Source organism: Carassius carassius, chromosome 18 (assembly GCF_963082965.1).
Source record: "Carassius carassius chromosome 18, fCarCar2.1, whole genome shotgun sequence".
Lineage (NCBI taxonomy): Eukaryota > Metazoa > Chordata > Actinopteri > Cypriniformes > Cyprinidae > Carassius > Carassius carassius.
The window spans coordinates 1,309,567-1,332,500 of NC_081772.1; the positions used below are offsets into that span (position 1 = coordinate 1,309,567).

Below are 22,934 nucleotides of genomic sequence, written 5' to 3' on the forward strand. Positions count from 1 at the left end.
GTCCAGTCGTAACAATATTATTTTGTGTGGTACTAATCCAGTTATGAACCAATTGTAAGTTATAGCAAAGAAAATCTGGTAATTTCCCATGAAATTAAAAAAGTTAAAGTACTTTATGCACAACCTGGAAATATGAGGGGGATTTTCAACCTTTGATTTCAAGACCTCAAACAAAGTTGTGTGGAGTAATTATTAAAATTCTTAATTTATGCAAAATACATAGTATGTATTGATCAGAAGGTGTGGAAAAGTTTATTTCTGCCACAAGATGTGAGCTAAAAAAGGCAGATATATTTTTATCTCACATTTCTGAGAAAAAAGTCATAAGTACAAGATCAGAAGTGTAGGAAAATAGTCTGAAATCTGAGGTAAGTTGCAATTAATGGAAAAAAATATTAATAACAATAAGATGCAATTGCAATATGAAAAATTAAGAAATTAAAATTTTTAAATAAAAATGGTCAATTTAAATTTAAAGAAGAAACAAAACCTGGAAATATAAGAGGGATTTTATACATTTGATTTGCAGACCTCAAACAAAGTTGTGTGGAGTAATTATTAAAATCCTTAATTTATATTAAAAAAAATAATAATTATATTCTGAAATTGTGTAGAAATTGCTTTGTGTGAGTGTTCAGGAAAAGCTTTTTTTCTGTCACAAGACAAACGAAAAAGTAAATTATTTTTATCTCAGAATTCGGAGAAAAAAAGTCATAAACATAAAGTCACAATCGCAAGAAAATAATATTCTGATAAAAATGTATAGAAAAAAAATACTTTATTTGCTATAAACTGCAGTTGCACGGAAAAAATAAAAGAATCATAAAAATAAAAAGCATACTTTTTAAAATGTCAAATTATTATTTTTTTGGTTCTGCTGCATAAAAAAATTAATAAAAAACTGAATTGAGACACGGAAACTCCAAACTTTTAAAATTGTGAGATAAAGTTCAACAAGCTTCCATAAAACCCTGTTATTAAAATATGAACAACAAAATATACTGTATTAGAAAATGGTATTTATTTACAAGTGCAATGTCTTCAAATGGACTTCTATATGTATTGAATCCTCTTTTAATTCTAATGGTCAAAATGACACGTGAGAGTCAAATACAGAAAAATACACTGATGCCTTTCAACGTTTCAGTCTCTAGCGCAAATTTTATGCACTTTGTGTTTGAGTGAATCTCATTAATGCGTGTCCAGGTCATGTTTCATACCAAAATCTAAAGGATTTAAATGTTTTACTCAAGATCGCATTGCATTGTGACACTTCTTAATCATTTAAATATATATTTTTTTTAATTCATAATTTTGTTTTGGTTTTGTATATATACAAAGGTGCTTGACAATTAAATTATAATTTATTTTCCACATTAAAATAATATTTTTGGTACTTAATTTTCTTTAAGAAAAATATACTTTGCCATTTGTTTTTGTTATGTTTGGGGTGAAATATGACCTGGAAATATTTTAGATTTTGTGAGATTGACTCCAGTGTGCTCTTCTTTAATCAGTATTTGAAGTATTATGGAGTGCTTTAGTGTTGAAAGGTGAATATTGATCCTGTGCTTGTTTCTGATTATTCATTATTACTCTTGCCATTAGGATGTGAAATGACAAAACTCATATTCAGAGATAAATATACATACACACACACAATACCTGCAATCACTGTTTAAAACCGCAAAGTATTTTGCGGTCGTTTTTGTTCTTCATTTGGTTTCTTATTCAGTATTTTGAGGATAAACAGGAGTTTGTTTGATGTTCAAGTTACTCCACTGCTACTCTACACATTAATAATACTAGCAATAATTGTTAAATATACATGAAAACAATCAGCAGCCCTTCTAGTGGTCTTGCTCCACATCTGCCCAAGTTCACATTTACGAATCAAGTTAATGGCCGGGTCACATTTCACCAAATAAAGCAATAAAATGAAGCCTGTTTCTGCATTGTAATGCAAACATAATGCAATAAAACAAATCTCATTTTCTTAATGCATCTGCACATTACACCTTCGTACTTCTTATTTTTATTATTCTAATGATTGTCATTCAATTCTCATTACTTTAATACAATGACATTTTTAACTTCATATTAGCATACCAAGTCTAAACAAAGGCTTTGTTTTGTTAATGCAAAACATCATTTGTTATTTCTTTAGATTTTGATGTGAAATGTGTCCCAGGGCACTTTCCTGACAGGTTTCATCCCTGTAACTGTGGTTTTTGAGTTTGTGAATGTTTGCATGTTAACCCTTGTACATCTTTAGGGACTTTTAGTCTTTTTCACATTTGTTTGTTAAAGCAAAAAGCATACATTTAGTCAAATATGTATTTTTAAAAGGAATTTCTCTTCCTTTCATATGTAAAAATAATATTAGTATATAATATTTTTATGACATTTTTTTTGTTGTTGACATTTTGTCTTTTAAATTGGTGCACAAGGGTTAAGAGCAGACCATTACATAGTGCTGTTTTTTGTCGTTTTTGTAGCAGCCATCATCTGTCCAGTCGTGGTTTCACACGCGTTCATTTCAGATTCATCTGACTGACTCGTGATTGCTTTTCTAGTTTTAGTGCAAAACAGACAGAATATTAAATCCTGAACATAGTGAGGTACACAAGAACAGCATACTTCATTCATGAAACATGAGCCAAAACGCATTTCTGAGGTGCTTAACCATTTCTACGAATGAAAAGAGTTTATTAAACAATTTGTGCACATAATTTGTGTCATGAATATGGAAACTTGTTTCTGCCACAGGATAAAAAAATGTATGAATAAAAAGGGTAATTGCGACTTTTTTTATATAAAAAAGTTTAATTCTAACTTTTTTTTTTACAACATATTTTTTTTCCTCAGAATTGCAAGTTTATATCTCACTGACTTTTTTTTTCCTCAGAATTGGGTTTATATCTTACAATTCTAACTTTTTTTCAGGTTTGCGAGTTTTAATTTTGCGATTCTATGTTTATATCTTACAATTCTAACTTTTCTCAGAATTAGGTTTATATCTTACAATTCTAACTTTTTCAGGTTTGCAAGTTTTAATTTTGCGATTCTATATTTATATCTTACAATTCTAACTTTTCTCAGAATTAGGTTTATATCTTACAATTCTAACTTTTTTCAGGTTTGCGAGTTTTAATTTTGCGATTCTATATTTATATCTTACAATTCTGACTTTCAGGTTTGCAAGTTTTAATTTTGCGATTCTATGTTTATATCTTACAATTCTGACTTTCAGGTTTGCGAGTTTTAATTTTGCGATTCTATGTTTATATCTTACAATTCTGACTTTCAGGTTTGCAAGTTTTAATTTTGCGATTCTATGTTTATATCTTACAATTTTAACTTTTCTCAGAATTAGGTTTATATCTTACAATTCTAACTTTTTTCAGGTTTGCGATTTTAATTTTGCGATTCTATGTTTATATCTTACAATTCTGACTTTTTCAGGTTTGCAAGTTTTAATTTTGCGATTCTATGTTTATATCTTACAATTCTGACTTTTTCAGGTTTGCAAGTTTTAATTTTGCGATTCTATGTTTATATCTTACAATTTTAACTTTTCTCAGAATTAGGTTTATATCTTACAATTCTAACTTTTTTCAGGTTTGCGATTTTAATTTTGCGATTCTATGTTTATATCTTACAATTCTGACTTTTTCAGGTTTGCAAGTTTTAATTTTGCGATTCTATGTTTATATCTTACAATTCTGACTTTTCTCAGAATTAGGTTTATATCTTACAATTCTAACTTTTTTCAGGTTTGCGAGTTTTAATTTTGCGATTCTATGTTTATATCTTACAATTCTGACTTTTTCAGGTTTGCAAGTTTTAATTTTGCGATTCTATGTTTATATCTTACAATTCTGACTTTTTCAGGTTTGCAAGTTTTAATTTTGCGATTCTATGTTTATATCTTACAGTTCTAACTTTTTCAGGTTTGCAAGTTTTAATTTTGCGATTCTATGTTTATATCTTACAATTCTAACTTTTCTCAGGTTTGCGACTTTTAAATTTTGTGATTCTATGTTTATATCTTACAATTCTAACTTTTTTTAGGTTTGCGATTTTAAATTTTGCGATTTTATGTTTATATCTTAAAATTCTGACTTTTCTCAGAATTAGGTTTATATCTTACAATTCTAACTTTTTTCAGGTTTGCGAGTTTTAATTTTTCTATTCTATGTTTATATCTTACAATTCTGACTTTTTCAGGTTTGCAAGTTTTAATTTTGCGATTCTATGTTTATATCTTACAATTATGACTTTTTCAGGTTTGCAAGTTTTAATTTTGCGATTCTATGTTTATATCTTACAATTCTAACTTTTCTCAGGTTTGCGACTTTTAAATTTTGTGATTCTATGTTTATATCTTACAATTCTAACTTTTTTTAGGTTTGCGATTTTAAATTTTGCGATTTTATGTTTATATCTTAAAATTCTGACTTTTCTCAGAATTAGGTTTATATCTTACAATTCTAAATTTTTTCAGGTTTGCGAATTTTAATTTTGCGATTCTATGTTTATATCTAGCAATTCTGTTTTTTTTCAGGTTTGCGAGTTTTAATTTTGCGATTCTATGTTTATATCTTACAATTCTGACTTTTCTCAGAATTGGGTTTATATCTCACGATTCTAACTTTTTTCAAGTTTGCGAGTTTTAATTTTGCGATTCTATGTTTTTATCTTACAATTCAGACTTTTCTCAGAATTGGGTTTATATCTTACAATTCTGGCTTTTCTCAGAATTGGGTTTATATCTCACGATTCTAATTTATTTCAGGTTTGCAAGTTTTAATTTAGAAATTCTATTTTTATAGCTTTTCATTTTGACTTTTCTCAGAATTGCAGCTTAAAACTTTGTGATTCTGAGTTTATATTGTGCGATTTAGACCTCAGAATTTGCTAGTTTTAATTTTTCAATTCTGTTTATATCTTACAGTTTTGATTTTTTTTCCTCTGAATGTAATTTATATCCTACGATTATGACTTCTCAGAATTGCGAGTTAATATTTTGCAATTCTGATCTTATATCTTAAGATTCTGACTTTTCTCAGTTTTGTTACTTTAAAGTTTCCGATTATATCTTGGGTTTATATCTTGATTCTTTTTTCCTTAGAATTGCGAGAAAAAGTATGATTTGTGAGATTTGCGAATACCTTTTTTATTTACTTTTTATCCTGTGACGGAAACAAGCTTCCGTGCATGAATGAAGTCAGACAGTTTTTACTATCAACATCATTTTGTCCTTAATAAATACCAAACATACAAAAAAAACACTGCTCTTTGAGTTTGTTGTTCGGTAGTCGCCATTTAAAAAATAGAGCTCATTTCGGTGAATGCAAGTTAAAATAACATTTCCAGTTTGTTCAATGGTAGTAATCTTCACAGATGCTGGTTAATGAGGTGTTTGGCACTTTTCGCGTTTCGCAGTTTAAAAACATCATTCGAACGTTCATAGAAAACACCATTATGACGTCCTCACACCATTGGCTGTGCTGTTGCTAGGCACCAAGCCGTTGCCGGGGTTTACGACTTGGTGAAGAGGCGTGTCCTGAACGCGTGAATACTCCCTGACTTCGGTCCTGGCCAGTAGGTGGTGCTGCTCTCCAGGGAGGATGGGCCGCCGCAGAAGCCCCTCCCCCTCAGCGATAGTCTCAGGCAGCGGTTGGCCGGCGGTCTCTGGGAGCAACGGTATGCAAATGGTGCAAAGCAAAGTGCAACAGGTGAGGATCACGTGATGCAGAAAGAAACCTTTCTGATTGTGGAGCTCCATCAGTGGCGCCGTTAGCATGCCAAAACCTGCGCTCGCCAGGACCAGACCCACACCACCACCCCTGTAACGACGAACCGAGAGACAGCCGTCAAACACATTCAACATCATCAGGTAATTCATTAAAGGTGCAGTAAGAGATTTTTCAGAAACGCGGTTGTCAATGGATCAGACCGAGGACAAAAACACACATTTAAACTTTTAGTAAAAACAGGGCTAGTGTAGGTAACTAAAACTAAAACCATAGAGAAGACTTATTGTTTCTTGACATAAACATTAACTTAATAAAAAAAACATTTTTTTATTTTTTTTTCTGATTATTGCCAAAGTAGCAACTCTTTGTGCTAAAATAACTAAAGCTGAATAAATTACAATAAAATAAAAAAATTTGTAGACATAAAAAAAATACTAATAAAAATGCACAATAAAATAACAAATTGTAAGTAAGAATAAAGTGAAAAATATATTAGAAAAAAGTTAAGGAAATATAAATATAATTAATTAAATATATTAACAAATAACTTGTAAACAATTTTCATTTAGTTTTGTTAAAACAAATTATATTTTAATTTAGTTTACATTGAACTACTAAAATAACTAAAAACAAAACAAATTAATAAAAAAAAATTATAAGCATAATCTAAAATAATTAATAAAAATGACAACAACTACATAATTACTAAAACTTTACTAAAATAAGTAAAAACAAAGATGCAAACTAATTAAAAAAATTAACAAAAACTCCATTTTTCATTTTCTTTTAGTTTAAAATAATTATCCAAAACAAATAAGTTCATAAAAAGTATATATATATATAAAAAAAAGTAATGAAATTGACAAAACAAAAAAATTATTAAACCTTAAACAAAAGAAGAATAAACTAGAAATTAGAAAATTAACATTTGGTTCAATAAGTAGAATTATTCAAACCCAAAACACAGAATGTAAGAAAAAAATTATTTGTATAAGTTTCATGATTTATAACAACCAGAGATGCTTTTGATTACTAAAATTAAATTTAGCCAAATTATAAAAAATTATATATATATATATATATATATATATATAAGAAAGAAATGACAACAAAAAACACACAAATCAGTCAGAGTTTAACCATTAAAATGATATGACTTAAATCAATTACTATTTTGAGTTTTAAATAATTATCTAAAACAAATGAGTACATAAAAAGTATATATATATATATATATATATATATATATAAAAATTGACAAAAACTAAAAAAATTACTAAAACTGAAACAGAAGTAGAATGAACCAGAAATTTGAAAATTAACATTTGGTTCAACAAGCAGAATTATTCAAACCGAAAAAAAAAACATTGAATGTAAGAAAAAAAGACTAAAATGAATTGTATAAGTTTCATGATTTCAAAAAACCAGAGATGCTTTTGATTACTAACAACAACAACAAAAATACTGAAACCTAAACAGAACTAAAATAAGAGATTTAATAATAGAATCGAATTCAAAATGACTGATACACAATTAAATTAAATGTTGCATCTATTAATATTATTTAATTAACCTCAGATAACTAACAGTGCATGGCTGTATTTGTACTAAACAGCGCTCAGTGTAAAGTGCTCCGGATTGGTCAGAACAGACTCGGAGTGAACTGACCTGATGACCGTCGGCGTGATCTCAGCGCAGTAGAAGATGCTGAGTGTGCTGACCGCATGAGACGAGAACATCCCGATGATGGAGAAGGCGTACGAGAAGCGCTGGTTCAGTGTGTCCTGCAGAACTAGTGCCAGAGAGACTATTTAGAAACACACACAGCTTGCCCCAAACATACAGTAACTTCAGTAAATCACTGCTACTTCTGTTCTTGATGCATTTAAATCAAAGCTACAATTTATGTTCAAATGGAGTGATTTTCTTTACAAAGAAATATGTGTTCGAGATTCATGAATGAAGCCCATTCTTCTTTCAGATTTTTCTATAAAGTTTGTTTCTGCTTCAGTGTTTACATCATCACAAAATTTAACTATTATTGTCCAGATCTATTCTGATAAATACAACTAAAGATATTAACATTAACACTTTTGAAAAGTGCTGTACACATACAGCGGACTCATTTTCTTTCCTCGAAAAAACTAACATTAAAATCACAACATTATTCACAATTACTTTATTTATTGACATCCCTAGTAATTTATTGCTTTAAAAATATTTTTATATTTCCTCTCAATGCATTGGTGTGATAATACACTGAATATATATATATATATATATATATATATATATATATATATATATATATATATATATATATATATTCATATATTCATATAAAATATAATATATGGTAGCCTGTTTCCAGACCAAATTTACCTTTTGTTTAAAAAACAAAACAAAAAACACTTTGAGAAATTACTTATATAAATAATTAACATTAACGTATATACATTATATATATATATATATATATATATATATATATATATATATATATATATATATATATACATACACGAGTGTGTGTTAAATAACACCAAATATAATTTATAATATTATGAATAATTTATGACTCGGGATGTTTAAAATGTATTTGTAGAAAATAAAAATATTACTAAAATTAACATTATTTATAGAAATGTAAAGTGTTACTGTCCAGCCATAGTATTTTTATTTATTTGATTATTTTAATATATTTTAATGTAATTCTTTATTTTAATCAGGTTTTATGTATTAATTTATTTTATGTTTTATTTCTGTAATATTTTAATTTTATATTTTAATTTATTTTAATCTTTGTTTTAGTCTATTTTTTATTTTAATTTAAATAGAATAAAATATTGATTAAAATAAATGAATGTAAATTAAATGCATTTCTACTGGATTTTAATAACTATGCATGATAAAAATAAATACAAAATATTCTCTCTAATGCATATGTATCATTTTAAATTACCTTTATAATATATCAATTGATTAATTAAAAATTTTTTTTTTATATTCAAGTTTTTTAAGTTTATTTGTATAGCGCTTTTTACAATACAAATCGTTCCAAAGCAACTTTACAGAAAATTATGTTTCTACAATATTTAGTAGTAGCTAGTAGTTTGTGCACATTTGACAGGATTTTAGAAAAAATTAAAAATAATAATAATAATACAAGACGTAGCTTGTGTAAATCCTAGTTACCACGGGATGTAAATCCACGGGATAGAATGCAGTTTTTGTAACATTGGAAATATGATTTTCAAAAGACAAATTGCTGTCCAATAGCTGACAAATTGTTGTGCCTCTCTTGCCTGCGGGTGTCGCTGTTGGACAGTGTTTTCTCTACTTCCTGTTGGCCTTCTGTAGCAAATTGTAGCTCCGTGTAGCTGTTTTTATTTTATTTTTTTCTCTAGAATCTTTATCTTACTATCACTCTCTGTTTTTTTAAAGTGGTAAAATATAACTTAATTCACACCATATTTCTGATATTATCGATCAATCTTATCAGATTAACTTTGATCGTTCACTTTTATTTTATATCCGTGAGTGCAGTACACCTGCAAAGCGTTAGCACTCGTTAGCTTGTCATTAGCGTCTTCATTCGAACCTATCGCTGTTTTCTTTTCTCCTCTCCCTTGCTCCAGTTTTTCACAAGTTCATCAAACAACCGCAGTAAGAATATTTCATCAAGCACGGTGAGTAATGGCTTCTCCTATCATTGTTTCTTGCACCTCTTGCCACATGTACAGTTTATCTATCTCTGTCGCTGATGAGGGATTCACATGTGATAAATGCAGGGAAATAGTTAGGCTGACAGAGAAGATTTCAGAATTAGAGACACGCATCCAAACTTTAATTGAGGACAGTAAGAATGTTAGGGCTCTAGATACGGCTTTGGATGCGTCTAGCTCAGGGATTCCTGTACATTGTTCGGTTCCGGCAACAGAGCCCCTGCAGCAGGGCAACTGGGTGACGGTGAGGCAGCGTAGTCGTGGGTCAAAACACCGCTCTTCTGTTCCGATCAAAACATTAAACAGGTTCTCCCCACTCAGTGACGCACCCACTGAGAAACCTGATGAAAGTGCTCTAGTTATTGGTGATTCTATTGTACGGAACGTGAATATAGAGACACCAGCCACCATAGTCTAATGTTTACCGGGAGCCAGAGCGCCTGACATCTTGGCAAATTTAAAAGTGCTGGCTAATGCTAAACGTAAATACAGTAAGATTGTTATTCATGCCGGCGCTAATGATGTTCGACTTCGCCAGTCGGAGATCACTAAAAATAACATTAAAGAGGTGTGTGAACTTGCAAGCACGATGTCAGACACTGTAATATGCTCTGGTCCCCTCCCTGCTTACCGTGGTGATGAGATGCATAGCAGATTGTCATCACTCAATGGCTGGATGTCTAAGTGGTGCCCACAGAATTACATAGGTTTCATAGACAATTGGACGAGCTTTCGGGGCAGACCTGACCTGTTTAAAAGAGATGGTCTTAATCCCTCCTGGGGTGGCGCCACTCTTCTCTCTAGAAATATGGCAAATAGTCTTAGTGTTTATACTTGACTAACTGGGGCCCAGGTCAGGAAGCAGACAGACTGGCTAAACCGACCGTCTGCTAGCTGCCTCCCGTCACAGAGGTCAGTTAATTCTCAGCACATAGAGACTCTTTCACCTAGATATCACACTATAGAGACTGTGTCTGTTCCCCGAACTAGAAAATACAAAAAACGTCCAAACCAGGTTAAGATTAACAATTTAATTGAGGTTCAACAAATAAAAAACGGATGCATTATGGATAAACAAATGATAAAGCTTGGCTTATTGAATATCAGATCCCTTTCTACGAAAACACTTTTTGTAAATAATATGATCACTGATCATAATATAGATGTGCTCTGTTTGACAGAAACCTGGCTAAAACCTGATGATTACATTATTTTAAATGAGTCCACCCCCCAAGATTACTGTTATAAACATGAGCCACGTCTAAAAGGCAAAGGTGGAGGTGTTGCTTCAATCTATAACAACGTTTTCAGGATCTCTCAGAGAGCAGGCTTCAAGTATAACTCATTTGAAGTAATGGTACTTCATATAACATTATCCAAAGAAACAAATGTTAATGATAAATCCCCTGTTATGTTTGTACTGGCTACTGTATACAGGCCACCAGGGCACCATACAGACTTTATTAAAGAGTTTGGTGATTTTACATCTGAGTTAGTTCTGGCTGCAGATAAAGTTTTAATAGTTGGTGATTTTAATATCCATGTTGATAATGAAAACGATGCATTGGGATCAGCATTTATAGACATTCTGAACTCTATTGGTGTTAGACAACACGTTTCAGGACCTACTCATTGTCGAAATCATACTCTAGATTTAATACTGTCACATGGAATTGATGTTGATGGTGTTGAAATTATTCAGCCAAGTGATGATATCTCAGATCATTATTTAGTTCTTTGCAAAATTCATATAGCCAAAATTGTAAATTCTACTTCTTGTTACAAGTATGGAAGAACCATCACTTCTAACACAAAAGACTGCTTTTTAAGTTATCTTCCTGATGTATCCAAATTCCTTAGCATATCCAAAACCTCAGAACAACTTGATGATGTAACAGAAACTATGGACTCTCTCTTTTCTAGCACTTTAAATAAAGTTGCTCCTTTACGCTTAAGGAAGGTTAAGGAAAACAGTTTGACACCATGGTATAATGAGCATACTCGCACCCTAAAGAGAGCAGCCCGAAAAATGGAGCGCAGCTGGAGGAAAACAAAACTAGAGGTATTTCGTATTGCTTGGCGGGAAAGTAACATATCCTACAGAAAAGCATTAAAAACTGCTAGATCCGACTACTTTTCTTCTCTTTTAGAAGAAAACAAACATAACCCCAGGTATTTATTCAATACAGTGGCTAAATTAACGAAAAATAAAGCCTCAACAAGTGTTGACATTTCCCAACACCACAGCAATAATGAGATTATGAACTACTTCTAAAATCGATACTATTAGAGATAAAATTGCAACCATTCAGCTGTCAGATACAGTATCATATCACACAGTGCACTATAGACCCCCTGAGGAACAGTTCCACTCATTCTCTACTATAGGAGAGGAAGAATTGTATAAACTTGTTAAATCATCTAAACCAACAACATGTATGTTAGACCCTATACCATCTAAGCTCCTGAAAGAGGTGCTTCCAGAAGTCATAGATCCTCTTCTGACTATTATTAATTCCTCATTGTCATTAGGACATGTCCCCAAAACCTTCAAACTGGCTGTTATTAAGCCTCTCATCAAAAAACCACAACTTGACCCCAAAGAACTAGTTAATTATAGACCAATCTCGAATCTCCCTTTTCTGTCCAAGATACTAGAAAAGGTGGTATCCACACAATTATATTCCTTCTTAGAGAAAAATGGTATATGTGAGGATTTCCAGTCAGGATTTAGACCGTATCATAGTACTGAGACTGCTCTTCTTAGAGTTACAAATGATCTGCTCTTATCATCTGATCGTGGGTGTATCTCTCTATTAGTTTTATTGGATCTTAGTGCTGCGTTTGACACAATTGACCACAACATTCTTTTGCATAGACTTGAATACTTTGTTGGCATCAGTGGAAGTGCATTAGCATGGTTTAAATCGTACTTATATGACCGCCATCAGTTCGTAGCAGTGAATGAAGATGTATCCTATCGATCACAAGTGCAGTATGGAGTACCTCAAGGCTCAGTACTAGGGCCGCTACTCTTCACGCTTTATATGTTACCCTTGGGAGATATCATCAGGAAACATGGTGTTAGCTTTCACTGTTATGCTGATGATACTCAGCTCTATATTTCTTCGCAGCCCGGTGAAACACACCAATTTGAAAAACTAATGGATTGCATAGTCGATATAAAAAACTGGATGACGAGTAATTTCTTACTGCTAAATTCTGAAAAAACAGAGGTGTTAATTATAGGACCTAAAAACTCTGCTTGTAATAACCTAGAACACTGTCTAAGACTTGATGGTTGCTCTGTCAATTCTTCGTCATCAGTTAGGAACCTAGGTGTGCTACTTGATCGCAATCTTTCCTTAGAAAGCCACGTTTCTAGCATTTGTAAAACTGCATTTTTCCATCTCAAAAATATATCTAAATTACGGCCTATGCTCTCAATGTCAAATGCAGAAATGTTAATCCATGCATTTATGACCTCAAGGTTAGATTATTGTAATGCTTTATTGGGTGGTTGTTCTGCACGCTTAGTAAACAAACTACAGCTAGTCCAAAATGCAGCAGCAAGAGTTCTTGCTAGAACCAGGAAGTATGACCATATTAGCCCGGTCCTGTCAACACTGCACTGGCTCCCTATCAAGCATCGCATAGATTTTAAAATATTGCTTATTACTTATAAAGCCCTGAATGGTTTAGCACCTCAGTATTTGAATGAGCTCCTTTTACATTATAATCCTCTACGTCCGCTACGTTCTCAAAACTCAGGCAATTTGATAATACCTAGAATATCAAAATCAACTGCAGGCGGCAGATCCTTTTCCTATTTGGCGCCCAAACTCTGGAATAACCTACCTAACATTGTTCGGGAGGCAGACACACTCTTGCAGTTTAAATCTAGATTAAAGACCCATCTCTTTAACCTGGCATACACATAACATACTAATATGCTTTTATTATCCAAATCCGTTAAAGGATTTTTAGGCTGCATTAATTAGGTAAACCGGAACCGGAAACACTTCCCATAACAACCTATGTACTTGCTACATCATTAGAAGAATGGCATCTACGCTAATATTTGTCTGTTTCTCTCTTGTTCCGAGGTCACCGTGGCCACCAGATCCAGTCTGTGTCCAAATCAGAGGGTCACTGCAGTCACCCGGATCCAGTACGTATCCAGACCAGATGCTGGATCAGCACCTAGAAAGGACCTCTACATCCCTGAAAGACAGCGGAGACCAGGACAACTAGAGCCCCAGATACAGATCCCCTGTAAAGACCTTGTCTCAGAGGAGCACCAGGACAAGACCACAGGAAACAGATGATTCTTCTGCACAATCTGACTTTGCTGCAGCCTGGAATTGAACTACTGGTTTCGTCTGGTCAGAGGAGAACTGGCCCCCCAACTGAGCCTGGTTTCTCCCAAGGTTTTTTTCTCCATTCTGTCACCGATGGAGTTTCGGTTCCTTGCCGCTGTCGCCTCTGGCTTGCTTAGTTGGGGACACTTCATCTACAGCGATAGTGTTGACTTGATTGCAAATAAATGCACAGACACTATTTAACTGAACAGAGATGACATAACTGAATCCAATGATGAACTGCCTTTAACTATCATTTTTGCATTATTGACACTGTTTTCCTAATGAATGTTGTTCAGTTGCTTTGACGCAATGTATTTTGTTTAAAGCGCTATATAAATAAAGGTGACATTGACATTGACATTGACAATATAACACCCAGATTTTTGACTGTAGAGGAAGTAACAATACATCCGTCTAGCTGCAGATTGTAATCTACAAGATTCTGTGTGGTGTTTTTTGGTCCAATAATTAATATCTCTGTTTTATCCGAATTTAATTGGAGAAAATTATTTGTCATCCAATCTTTTACATTTTTATATTACCTTAGGTTAAATTAAACCAAATACAATTTATTATTTTATGCAAAATGTATAACTCAGAATGTTTAAAATGTATCAGTAGAAAATAATTAACATTAATAATTGCTGGTTATTGCTCGATGCAATTTCATGTTAGCTACAATATTGCATGATTACTTAAATGCATTTGATCATTTATATTTAGCATTCATTATTCCCTGCATGTCACAACAGTGCTTCATAAAAAATGTATGCTAATGCATGATATTATTGTATTACCTGCATCGTGCAATAGACTGTACTTCCCGATCACTGTATAAGGAGAAAGAGGCATCTGTTAGTAAACGCGCAGAGACCGATGCACGCGCACAGAGTCTCCGTCATCACGTGCTGTACGTACGGTTGAGCAAACCCAGCTGCAGCAGCGAAGCCAGAGCCGTGATGATCATGAAGGTGAGCAGTCCTCCTCTCCTGCCGAAGCCAGCCACCACCGGAAACAGCACCAGGCAGGATGCGATGGCGATTGCCGCGAGTGCGTAATAGTGCAGGTGAGACGCGCTGCCCTCCAGAACACTGCGCGCAAAGCAGTGATGGATGCCGTAACCCGTCAACCTGAGAGCAGCACACAGAGCCGATGATTCAGAGTCGAGAGCAGAACAAACACACAACGATTTGCTCGCAGAGTAGAGCTGTGTCTCGGAGAGAGAGAGAGAGCGCTTTGACTGCCGCAAAACGTCTCCGGTTACTATCGTAACCTCGGTTCCCTGAGAGGCGGGAATGAGACATTACGTCAGCTAAGACGTATATGGGAACTCTTCCCTTCTCCACTTTAACTGAAATCTTATTGGCTAACGCCAGCTGGGGACAGCTGGCCAATTGACGCGAAGCATGCAAATACTGACAGGTCAGCGGGCAGTATAAAATGCATGGGCGCGAAAATTACGTCAGAATCACGACTGAACGCTAGCACAGCTGATCAAACAGCGACCACGGCGGCTAACGTAATGTCTCGTTCCCACCTCTCAGGGAACCGAGGTTACGATAGTAACCGGAGATGTTCCCTCTCGAGGCAGTAACTCAACATTAAGTCAGCTAAGACGTATATGGGAACTGTATAAAATCCCGCCGTGACAGCAGTGAAGATAAGCCCTGAACGGAGTCAATCACCCCCACACATAAGCAGGACAGTTCTAGCCAATGGCCGTGTCGCTAAGAGTGCTTGCATCTGATAGGCGGAACTAGGCCAATGAGACATCTGCTCCGACCCTAACAAAATTTGCATAACTTCAATCAATAAATCGAAGTCTGCACTAACCAGGGCAGACACAACGCAATAAGCACTGAAGCATGAGAGTTAAACAGAGTCGATGGTGTTTGCGGTGACAAATGCATAAACCATTTAAACCATAACACAGAGTTAGCAGCCATGGTAACTACTGTATAGCTGGTTATAACAGAATGAATAAAACTTAACTCACCGAAAGTACATGTGGCGCTTCAGAAGGTACATCCAGCTTGTAAAACCTGGCGATTGTGTTCTGGGAAGACCAGCCAGCAGCAAAACATAAATACTGGACAGACATACCTCTAGACCAGGCCCCTGAGGAAGCATTTATATTGTCCTCGCAGAATGAGTTCTGATGTTGAGGGGATAATCCTTCCCCTGGCATTCGATAGCGTCCACGATCCAGTGAGAAAGTCTCTGTTTAGAAACAGCACGTCCCTTATTACATCCACCAAGCACACGAACAGCTGGTCCGACTGACGAAAGGCGGCCGAGCGATTCATATACATCCGTAAAACCCTAACAGGGTCCCGGCGCTCTGAGTATCAGCGTCACGCGAGGCTGACGGCTCAACAGATAAGGCGGGTAGGGAAACAAAACGGTGTATCGAGTGACTTCGGAACGAAACCCGGTCTCGGCCGGAGAGTGACGTTACAGTCGCCAGGTCCGAAACCGATGCAATATCGTTCACCAAACGCAAAGCAGACTTTAGGGAAGCTCCTTAACCGCAATCGAAGCTAAGGGCTCGAACGGTAGTAAGAGATAGATCCCTCAAACTAGAGCTAAATCCCACGGCGGCACGGAAGGCGGCCATGAAGTACACAATATCCTTGCTCCCCTGAGAAAACTGATTACCAGAGTGTGCTTACCGATCGTTTGCCCGTCAACTGGGGAACGAAAAGCGGCAATAGCGGTCACATACACCTTCAGCGTGGATGGTTTCAAACTCCCGCTATCCATACTGTGCTGTAGAAAGAGCAAAACATCCGACACGGAACAGGTCCCCGGGTCAATTTAAATGTCCTCGCATCATTTTGTGAAAACTCCCCACTTCTGCACATAGCAGCGAATGTTTGATGGTGCTCGTGTCTCTGTAAGTGTGTTTAGCACTCGTGAGTGCAGAGCGTCCCGCATATTATGGTCCACGCAGCGGCCACACATGAAGGTTCCACAGCACATGCCATATTGTGCCGTTCGCCTGAGACAGCAGGTCCTGCCTGACGGGGATTCGCCATGGGAGAGCCATCAATAACTCTATCAGGTACGCGAACTAGGGCTGATTCGGCCAGTTCAGGGCCACGAGTATAACTGACGCTCTCTCCTCCCTGATTTTGCACAACACAGGCAGAATCTTCACCGGAGGGAACGTGTAAGCCTGGCTTCCAGCCAACGCGATGTCAGAGCATCTCCCGGCAGGGGGGAGTGAGATAGCGAGAAGAACGTCTTACAGTGTGTGTTCTCGCTCGTGGCAAACAAATCCACTTCCTCCCTCCCAATCATTAGATCTGATCCTGGGTGAAGCCTCCATCTCCTTGAGGAATCCCGTTCCTCGAAAGCATGCTCACTCCACGGTTCAAAGTACCGGGGATGTGCGACGCTCTTATGGAGATTAATGTCGGTCCGCCCACAACAGGAGACTCACTGCCTGTTTGAATAGAGCTCTGGAGCGCACGCCACCCTGGCGATTTATGTACGAGACCACAGACGTGTTGTCGGTTTGAATCAGTACATGTTGCTGCTCCAATTTCGACCGAAAGGCTTGCAGGGCTAAGGACATCGCTTCCAATTCCAAACGGTGTATGTGCCACCTTCTCTGTTACTCCAACCACAGGCCTGAGGCAGGTACGCCTAGACGCACTGCTCCTCAGCCTAAAGTAGACGCGTTCGTAGAGAAAAGAGCTCCTGGGCTGAACATATCCGGGCTGTTCTACGGTCTCAGAGTGCTGACGCAACTGTGAATGACCATATGTGCTTGTGGACCAAAGACCACGCCCTCGGCGGAACTCGAGTTACAGCCAAAACAGTAGCAGCCGCAATGTAGCAGACCCAGATGGCGCACTGAAGAAGCCGCCGCCATCAGTCCCAGAAGCCTCTGAATTCCCTCAGTGTAAACGACCTGCCCGGTCCGAAACAGCGCAGAGTCGATGAAATGCTCTAGAGAGAGATGGGCTCGCATCGCCATCGAGTCCAAACATATTCCCAGATATGTTACAGTCCGACTCGTAAAAACATGCTCTTCTACTTATTCACACGCAGTCCCAGCGTATCCAAACGGCGAAGCATTGTTTACACATGACTGATAGCACATCTCTTGAGTGGGCTAAAATCAGCCAATCGTCCAGATAATTCAACATGCGCATTCCGCTCGATCTGAGGGGAAATTTCGCTCTATCGCTCCCTCTCGAGCAGACTGAGAACTTCCTGTCGCAGAACAGGATGGTTCTGGGGCAAAGTCAGTGACGGGACCACGCCATTGAAGTTGGGAGGTTTGCGTTTGAATTGGAGAGAATATCCATCGTGAATTATTTCCAGTATCCACGGTGAAACGCCCGGGATAGCCCTCCTACCGTCCATGAAATGACACCACGGACGTGTTACCTCTACAGCCACTGATGGCTTATTTTGACCAGGGCCCCGCCCCCGCGAGGCTGGAAGCACTGGCGGGGAGGGCGGGTCGCGTCGCGTAATGGTGTGACACTCTTGTGCCATCGAGAGGCCATTATAATCATGGGTTTGTGGCTCTGCGCTGTTTGAGACAGGGCGAGTGACACAATGTTGGGTGCAAGAATTTGGATAAATGCTTTAATAGTAAAATTTTTACTCACACAAACATCATATAAACACATATAGCAATCGTCACCCATAGTGACATGGGGGACATGATGCATGTGTTTTTGTGGTGTTAGCACTCTCGCTCCCACGGGAGGCCATTATAATCATAGGTTGTGGCTCTGCACTGTTCTGAGACAGGGCGAGTGACACAGTGATGAGTGTAAGAGGAAGTAAAGCTCTTTTGTTGATTGTATACATGCTTTAATTGTGGAACTCACACAAACAGCATTTAAACAGACATAGCAATCGTCACCCGAAGGAACATGGGGGACATAATGCATCTGAACATGGAGGCTGACACCGTGTTTTTGTGGTGTTGGGAATCTCGCTCCCTCGCGAGGCCATTATAATCATGGGTTGTGGCTCAGCGCTGCTATGAGACAGGGCAAGTGACACAGTGTTGAGTGTAAGAGAAAGAAAAGGTCTTTTGTTGATTGTGTACATGCTTCTATTGTGGAACTCACACAAACAGCATTTAAACACACATAGCAATCGTCGCCCGAAGGAAATGGGGGACATGATGCATTTGAACATGGCACTTGGGGGCGGGGCCTCCCGCGCACTCACTCTTTCACTATCGGTCAGTCAGGGAGACGGCTCGATGGCGCGCTGGCTCTCTCGCGGCGCGGGGTCCTCAACCGACCCTGACGTTTCCTCCAAGGTTCTTACCACTGCTAGTTTCGGCCAAAACGAGCGTCCGGTTCAGGGCGGGGTGTCACTGCGGGCTATTTTAGCTGGTCTTAGAGCCTGACGAGGTGCATAAGAGCGGTACCTAGCAGATGAAGACTGGAGTGAGCGACGGGGCATCATGTGGCTCATCGCTTTGATGCGCTTTCTGCGTCTCTGAGAGAAGCTCCATGACGTCACCAAAGAGGCCGGAGGGAGCAACTGGAACGTTTAGGAGCGTCCTACGGTCCGCGTCTTCCAGGACAGCTAGGGTAAACCATAGGTGCCTGTAAGGATGACCATGAGCCCCATGAAATGGCTGAGCAGAGCGCTTAGTAACCATTAGCGCGAGATCAGTTGCCGCGTGCAGATCCTTGATGACGTCAGCGCTACTGTGGCGCCATCTGCCTGAAACACCTTGAGTGTTGCCCTGGCATGAAGAGCAGAAGCTGCCTTCCCTCAGAAGTATAGGCTTTGTCCGTCTAAGGTCCGTGAACCGCACGGCTTGGAAGGCAGGCTGTGGTCCGAACCAAATGCAGAGGGAAATGGGCACAGGTGCACAGTCTCCTCGACGGGGGGAGGGTTTCCGCCCCATCCACGTGCGTGAACATGGCCTGCGTAGCAGAGTGGGTGCGTGCCGATTGGGGTGCAACCCACGACTTCACCACGAGCTCTTGCATGCCTCAATGCCGTCTGGTAGCAGCTCGACTGGAGGAGCCACGAGTCCAGTTACCTTTCACAGGCTCGTCAGGTGCGTTGCAAGCGAGACCCAGCTCCGTGACGGCCTTTCCGAAGACCCTGACGAGCTCCTCCTGGAGGTCTGCAGGGCCCTCTTGGTCGGGGCGGTCCCTCTTTACTGAGAGGCCCAAACCTTTTCCGATGTCGAAAGCGACATGGAGTCGTTTCCTCGCCAGCTCCGAAGAGGACGAAGTTCGCGGGGCGGAAGCTATCGTCCATCACGCCGACGTCAAACTCGTCTTCGGGCGGGGGAGGGCCCACCAGCGGCTCGCTGGCGGCAGTGGGCCTCATTCCCGCTGTTTTCCGAGCCACTCTGGCTCTGAGGGCGCGCACTGGCAGCTCGGCACAGTGGGCGCACGTGTGGTCCGTGTGAGAATCCCAGGCAGGTCACACAGAACTGGTGAAGGTCAGAATCTAGCATTAGCAGCCATCGGATGCGGAGAGGAAAAACAGGGTGAGTAGTCCTCTATTGCAACTTCCACGATGACTTAGATAAGACTCCTAGCGTGAAGAAAGAGATTCTGATGTAATTTTCACGCCCATGCATTTTATACTGCCCGCTGACCTGTCAGTATTTGCATGCTTCGCGTCAATTGGCCAGCTGTCCCCAGCTGGCGTTAGCCAATAAGATTTCAGTGAAAGTGGAGAAGGGAAGAGTTCCCATATACGTCTTAGCTGACGTAATGTCTCGTTCCAGCCTCGAGAGGGAACTGCGGGAGAAATCATCCACATCCGGGGATTCGCAAAGGAGTGACAGGCGGTCCGTGCATAAGTTTTCAGTAAAAAAAATTTAATAATGAGAAATATGATTATTACAATAAATAAATAATATTTATATCAAATAAATAAAAATGTAAAAATAAGTACATTATACATATATATATATATATATATATATATATATATATATATAAGATTATATAAGATTAAAATAAGTTTTAAAATTATTACAATAAATAAATAATATTTATATTAAATAAATAAAAATGTGAAAAAAACATAAATAATTTAATTAATAGTTTTTAATGAAATTTTTATTTATTTTAATATTTTTATGCATTTATTTATTTCGATCAATTTTATTAATGTACTTATTTTAGTCTAATATTTATGCATTTATTTTAATCATATTTTAATGTAATTCATACTTATTATTTTTTGTATTTTTTTTATCTGTTTTAATATAATTTTATGTATTTATCCTGTTTTTATGTATTTATATATTTCAAATTTTTTATGTAATTATTAATGTATTTATTTATTTTAATGTATGTTTTTATTTTAATCCAATTTGTAAATAAATAAATACAACAATTCATCATCTATCTATCTATCTTATTATTTATATTTATATTTTTTATTTCTGTATTTGTTGTAATCTATTTTTCAATCTAATTTTATCTATGTATTAAATCTGTTTTTAACTATTTATAAATTTCAATGTTTCTTTTGTGTTTTTTATTTTGATCTATATTTTTTTATGCATTTATTTATTTATTTTAATGCATGTTGTTATTTTAATCTAATGTTTTAATAAATAAATACATAATAATTTAGTAAAATAAATAAATAAATAAACAAGATAAAATAATTAAATGAAAATTCTAAAAATAAGTAAGTAAAAACATAATACATCTAACAGTACTGTACTATGAGAAGAAAAAATACAATAAAGAAATTAAATATTTTCCAAACAAAATGTAAAATTTAAACTATAAAGATGCCTGTGACATCTAAGATTGGAAACCCCTGATCTAGATGACAAATTACTAAACCACATGTAATGCTCAAGAGTCAATCCCAGAATGCATTGCAACAAGTTTCGAATCTACATGAGCTCTCTGTGTTTAAGAGGTCGAGATGCAGCACTCACGAGTTCACACACAGGACGACGGTGTTCTTCCACAGGTTTCTGGTGCTGGTTATCTGCGTCACACAGTACGTCTTCGGCTTCTGCTGCAGCTCTGTCTCCAGCTCTGCAAAACCATCCTCATCATCATCATCATCCTCATCATCATCTTCCTCACGCTGGAGGTAAAGCGCTCTAAATGCAGCAGCTCTGCTCACCTGAGAGGATGCCGCTGGAGTCGGTTGCCGTGGCGATGCTGTTGCTATGGGCGATGCGATACATCTGTTGCTTGGCTCTTTGGTAATGTTGAGTGACCAACAACCAGCGCAGAGACTCCGGAAACATCCTGAGCAGAGAAACACCAGAGCGGGACGCTTAAAATTAGACATAAAACTGCGCAAAAAATGATTTTCTTTGAGTATTTTGGTCTTGTTTTCGGAAAAAAAACACAGAATTTAAGAAGACATTATTTGTCAAGGTTGATTATATAACACTTACAACTAATAAAAAGATTAAAATAGAAATGAGAAAATTAACATCTGGTTCAATTAGCAGAATTATTCAAACCAAAAACACAAAGTTTAAGTAAAAAAGACAAATTGATTGTATAAGTTTCATGATTTCAAACAACCAGATATGCTTTTGATTACTAAAATTTAATTTAGACATATAAATTACATTAAAATAAAGAAAATTCTAAAATTATTAATTTATTATTTCTGTATTTGTTTTAATCTGTTTTAATCAGATTTTATGTGTTTAATCTGTTTTTGTGTCCGTTTTATATATTTAGATTTTTTTAATCAAATTATCAATTTATTTATTTTAATATTTTAATTTTAATCACATTTTTAAATAAATAAATACAAAAAACAAGATTGTGTAAGTTTCATGATTTCAAACAACCAGATATGCTTTTGATTACTAAAATTTAGACATTGAAACAAAATTATATTTGTATACAAAAAAAAAGATGGAATTTAGGAGATAGGGCTTATTAAAACATAAGTTTCCCAATTTCAATCAATTAAACAGTTTATTTTTAAATACTAAAATTAAATTTAAACATTTAAACAAAAACTAAGAAAGAAATTACAACACGGAAAAACACAGAAAGAGTTTATCCATTAAAACTGAATCACTTAAATCAATTAAAACATTCAAATAAATAATAATTAAAAAAGGAATTGATAAA

General features: G+C 36.6%; 1 protein-coding gene across 2 annotated transcripts in view; it reads right to left on the minus strand.

Annotated features, from left to right (window-relative positions):
* Window positions 1–4,369: 4,369 nt before the first annotated feature.
* Window positions 4,370–22,934, minus strand: part of LOC132092060 (solute carrier family 22 member 23-like) — a 41,878-nt gene continuing 23,313 nt past the window's right edge. The window contains exons 5-10 of one of the 2 annotated variants that reach the window (XM_059498123.1): window positions 21,958–22,085; window positions 21,764–21,866; window positions 14,770–14,981; window positions 14,649–14,681; window positions 7,431–7,554; window positions 4,370–5,852 (exon numbers count right to left, since the gene is read on the minus strand). In XM_059498123.1, coding sequence (XP_059354106.1) covers window positions 5,486–5,852; window positions 7,431–7,554; window positions 14,649–14,681; window positions 14,770–14,981; window positions 21,764–21,866; window positions 21,958–22,085 — 967 coding nt within the window. In that variant the 3' untranslated portion in view covers window positions 4,370–5,485. The remainder of the gene's footprint in view (window positions 5,853–7,430; window positions 7,555–14,648; window positions 14,682–14,769; window positions 14,982–21,763; window positions 21,867–21,957; window positions 22,086–22,934) is intronic. The other variant, XM_059498122.1, reaches the window with a different exon arrangement.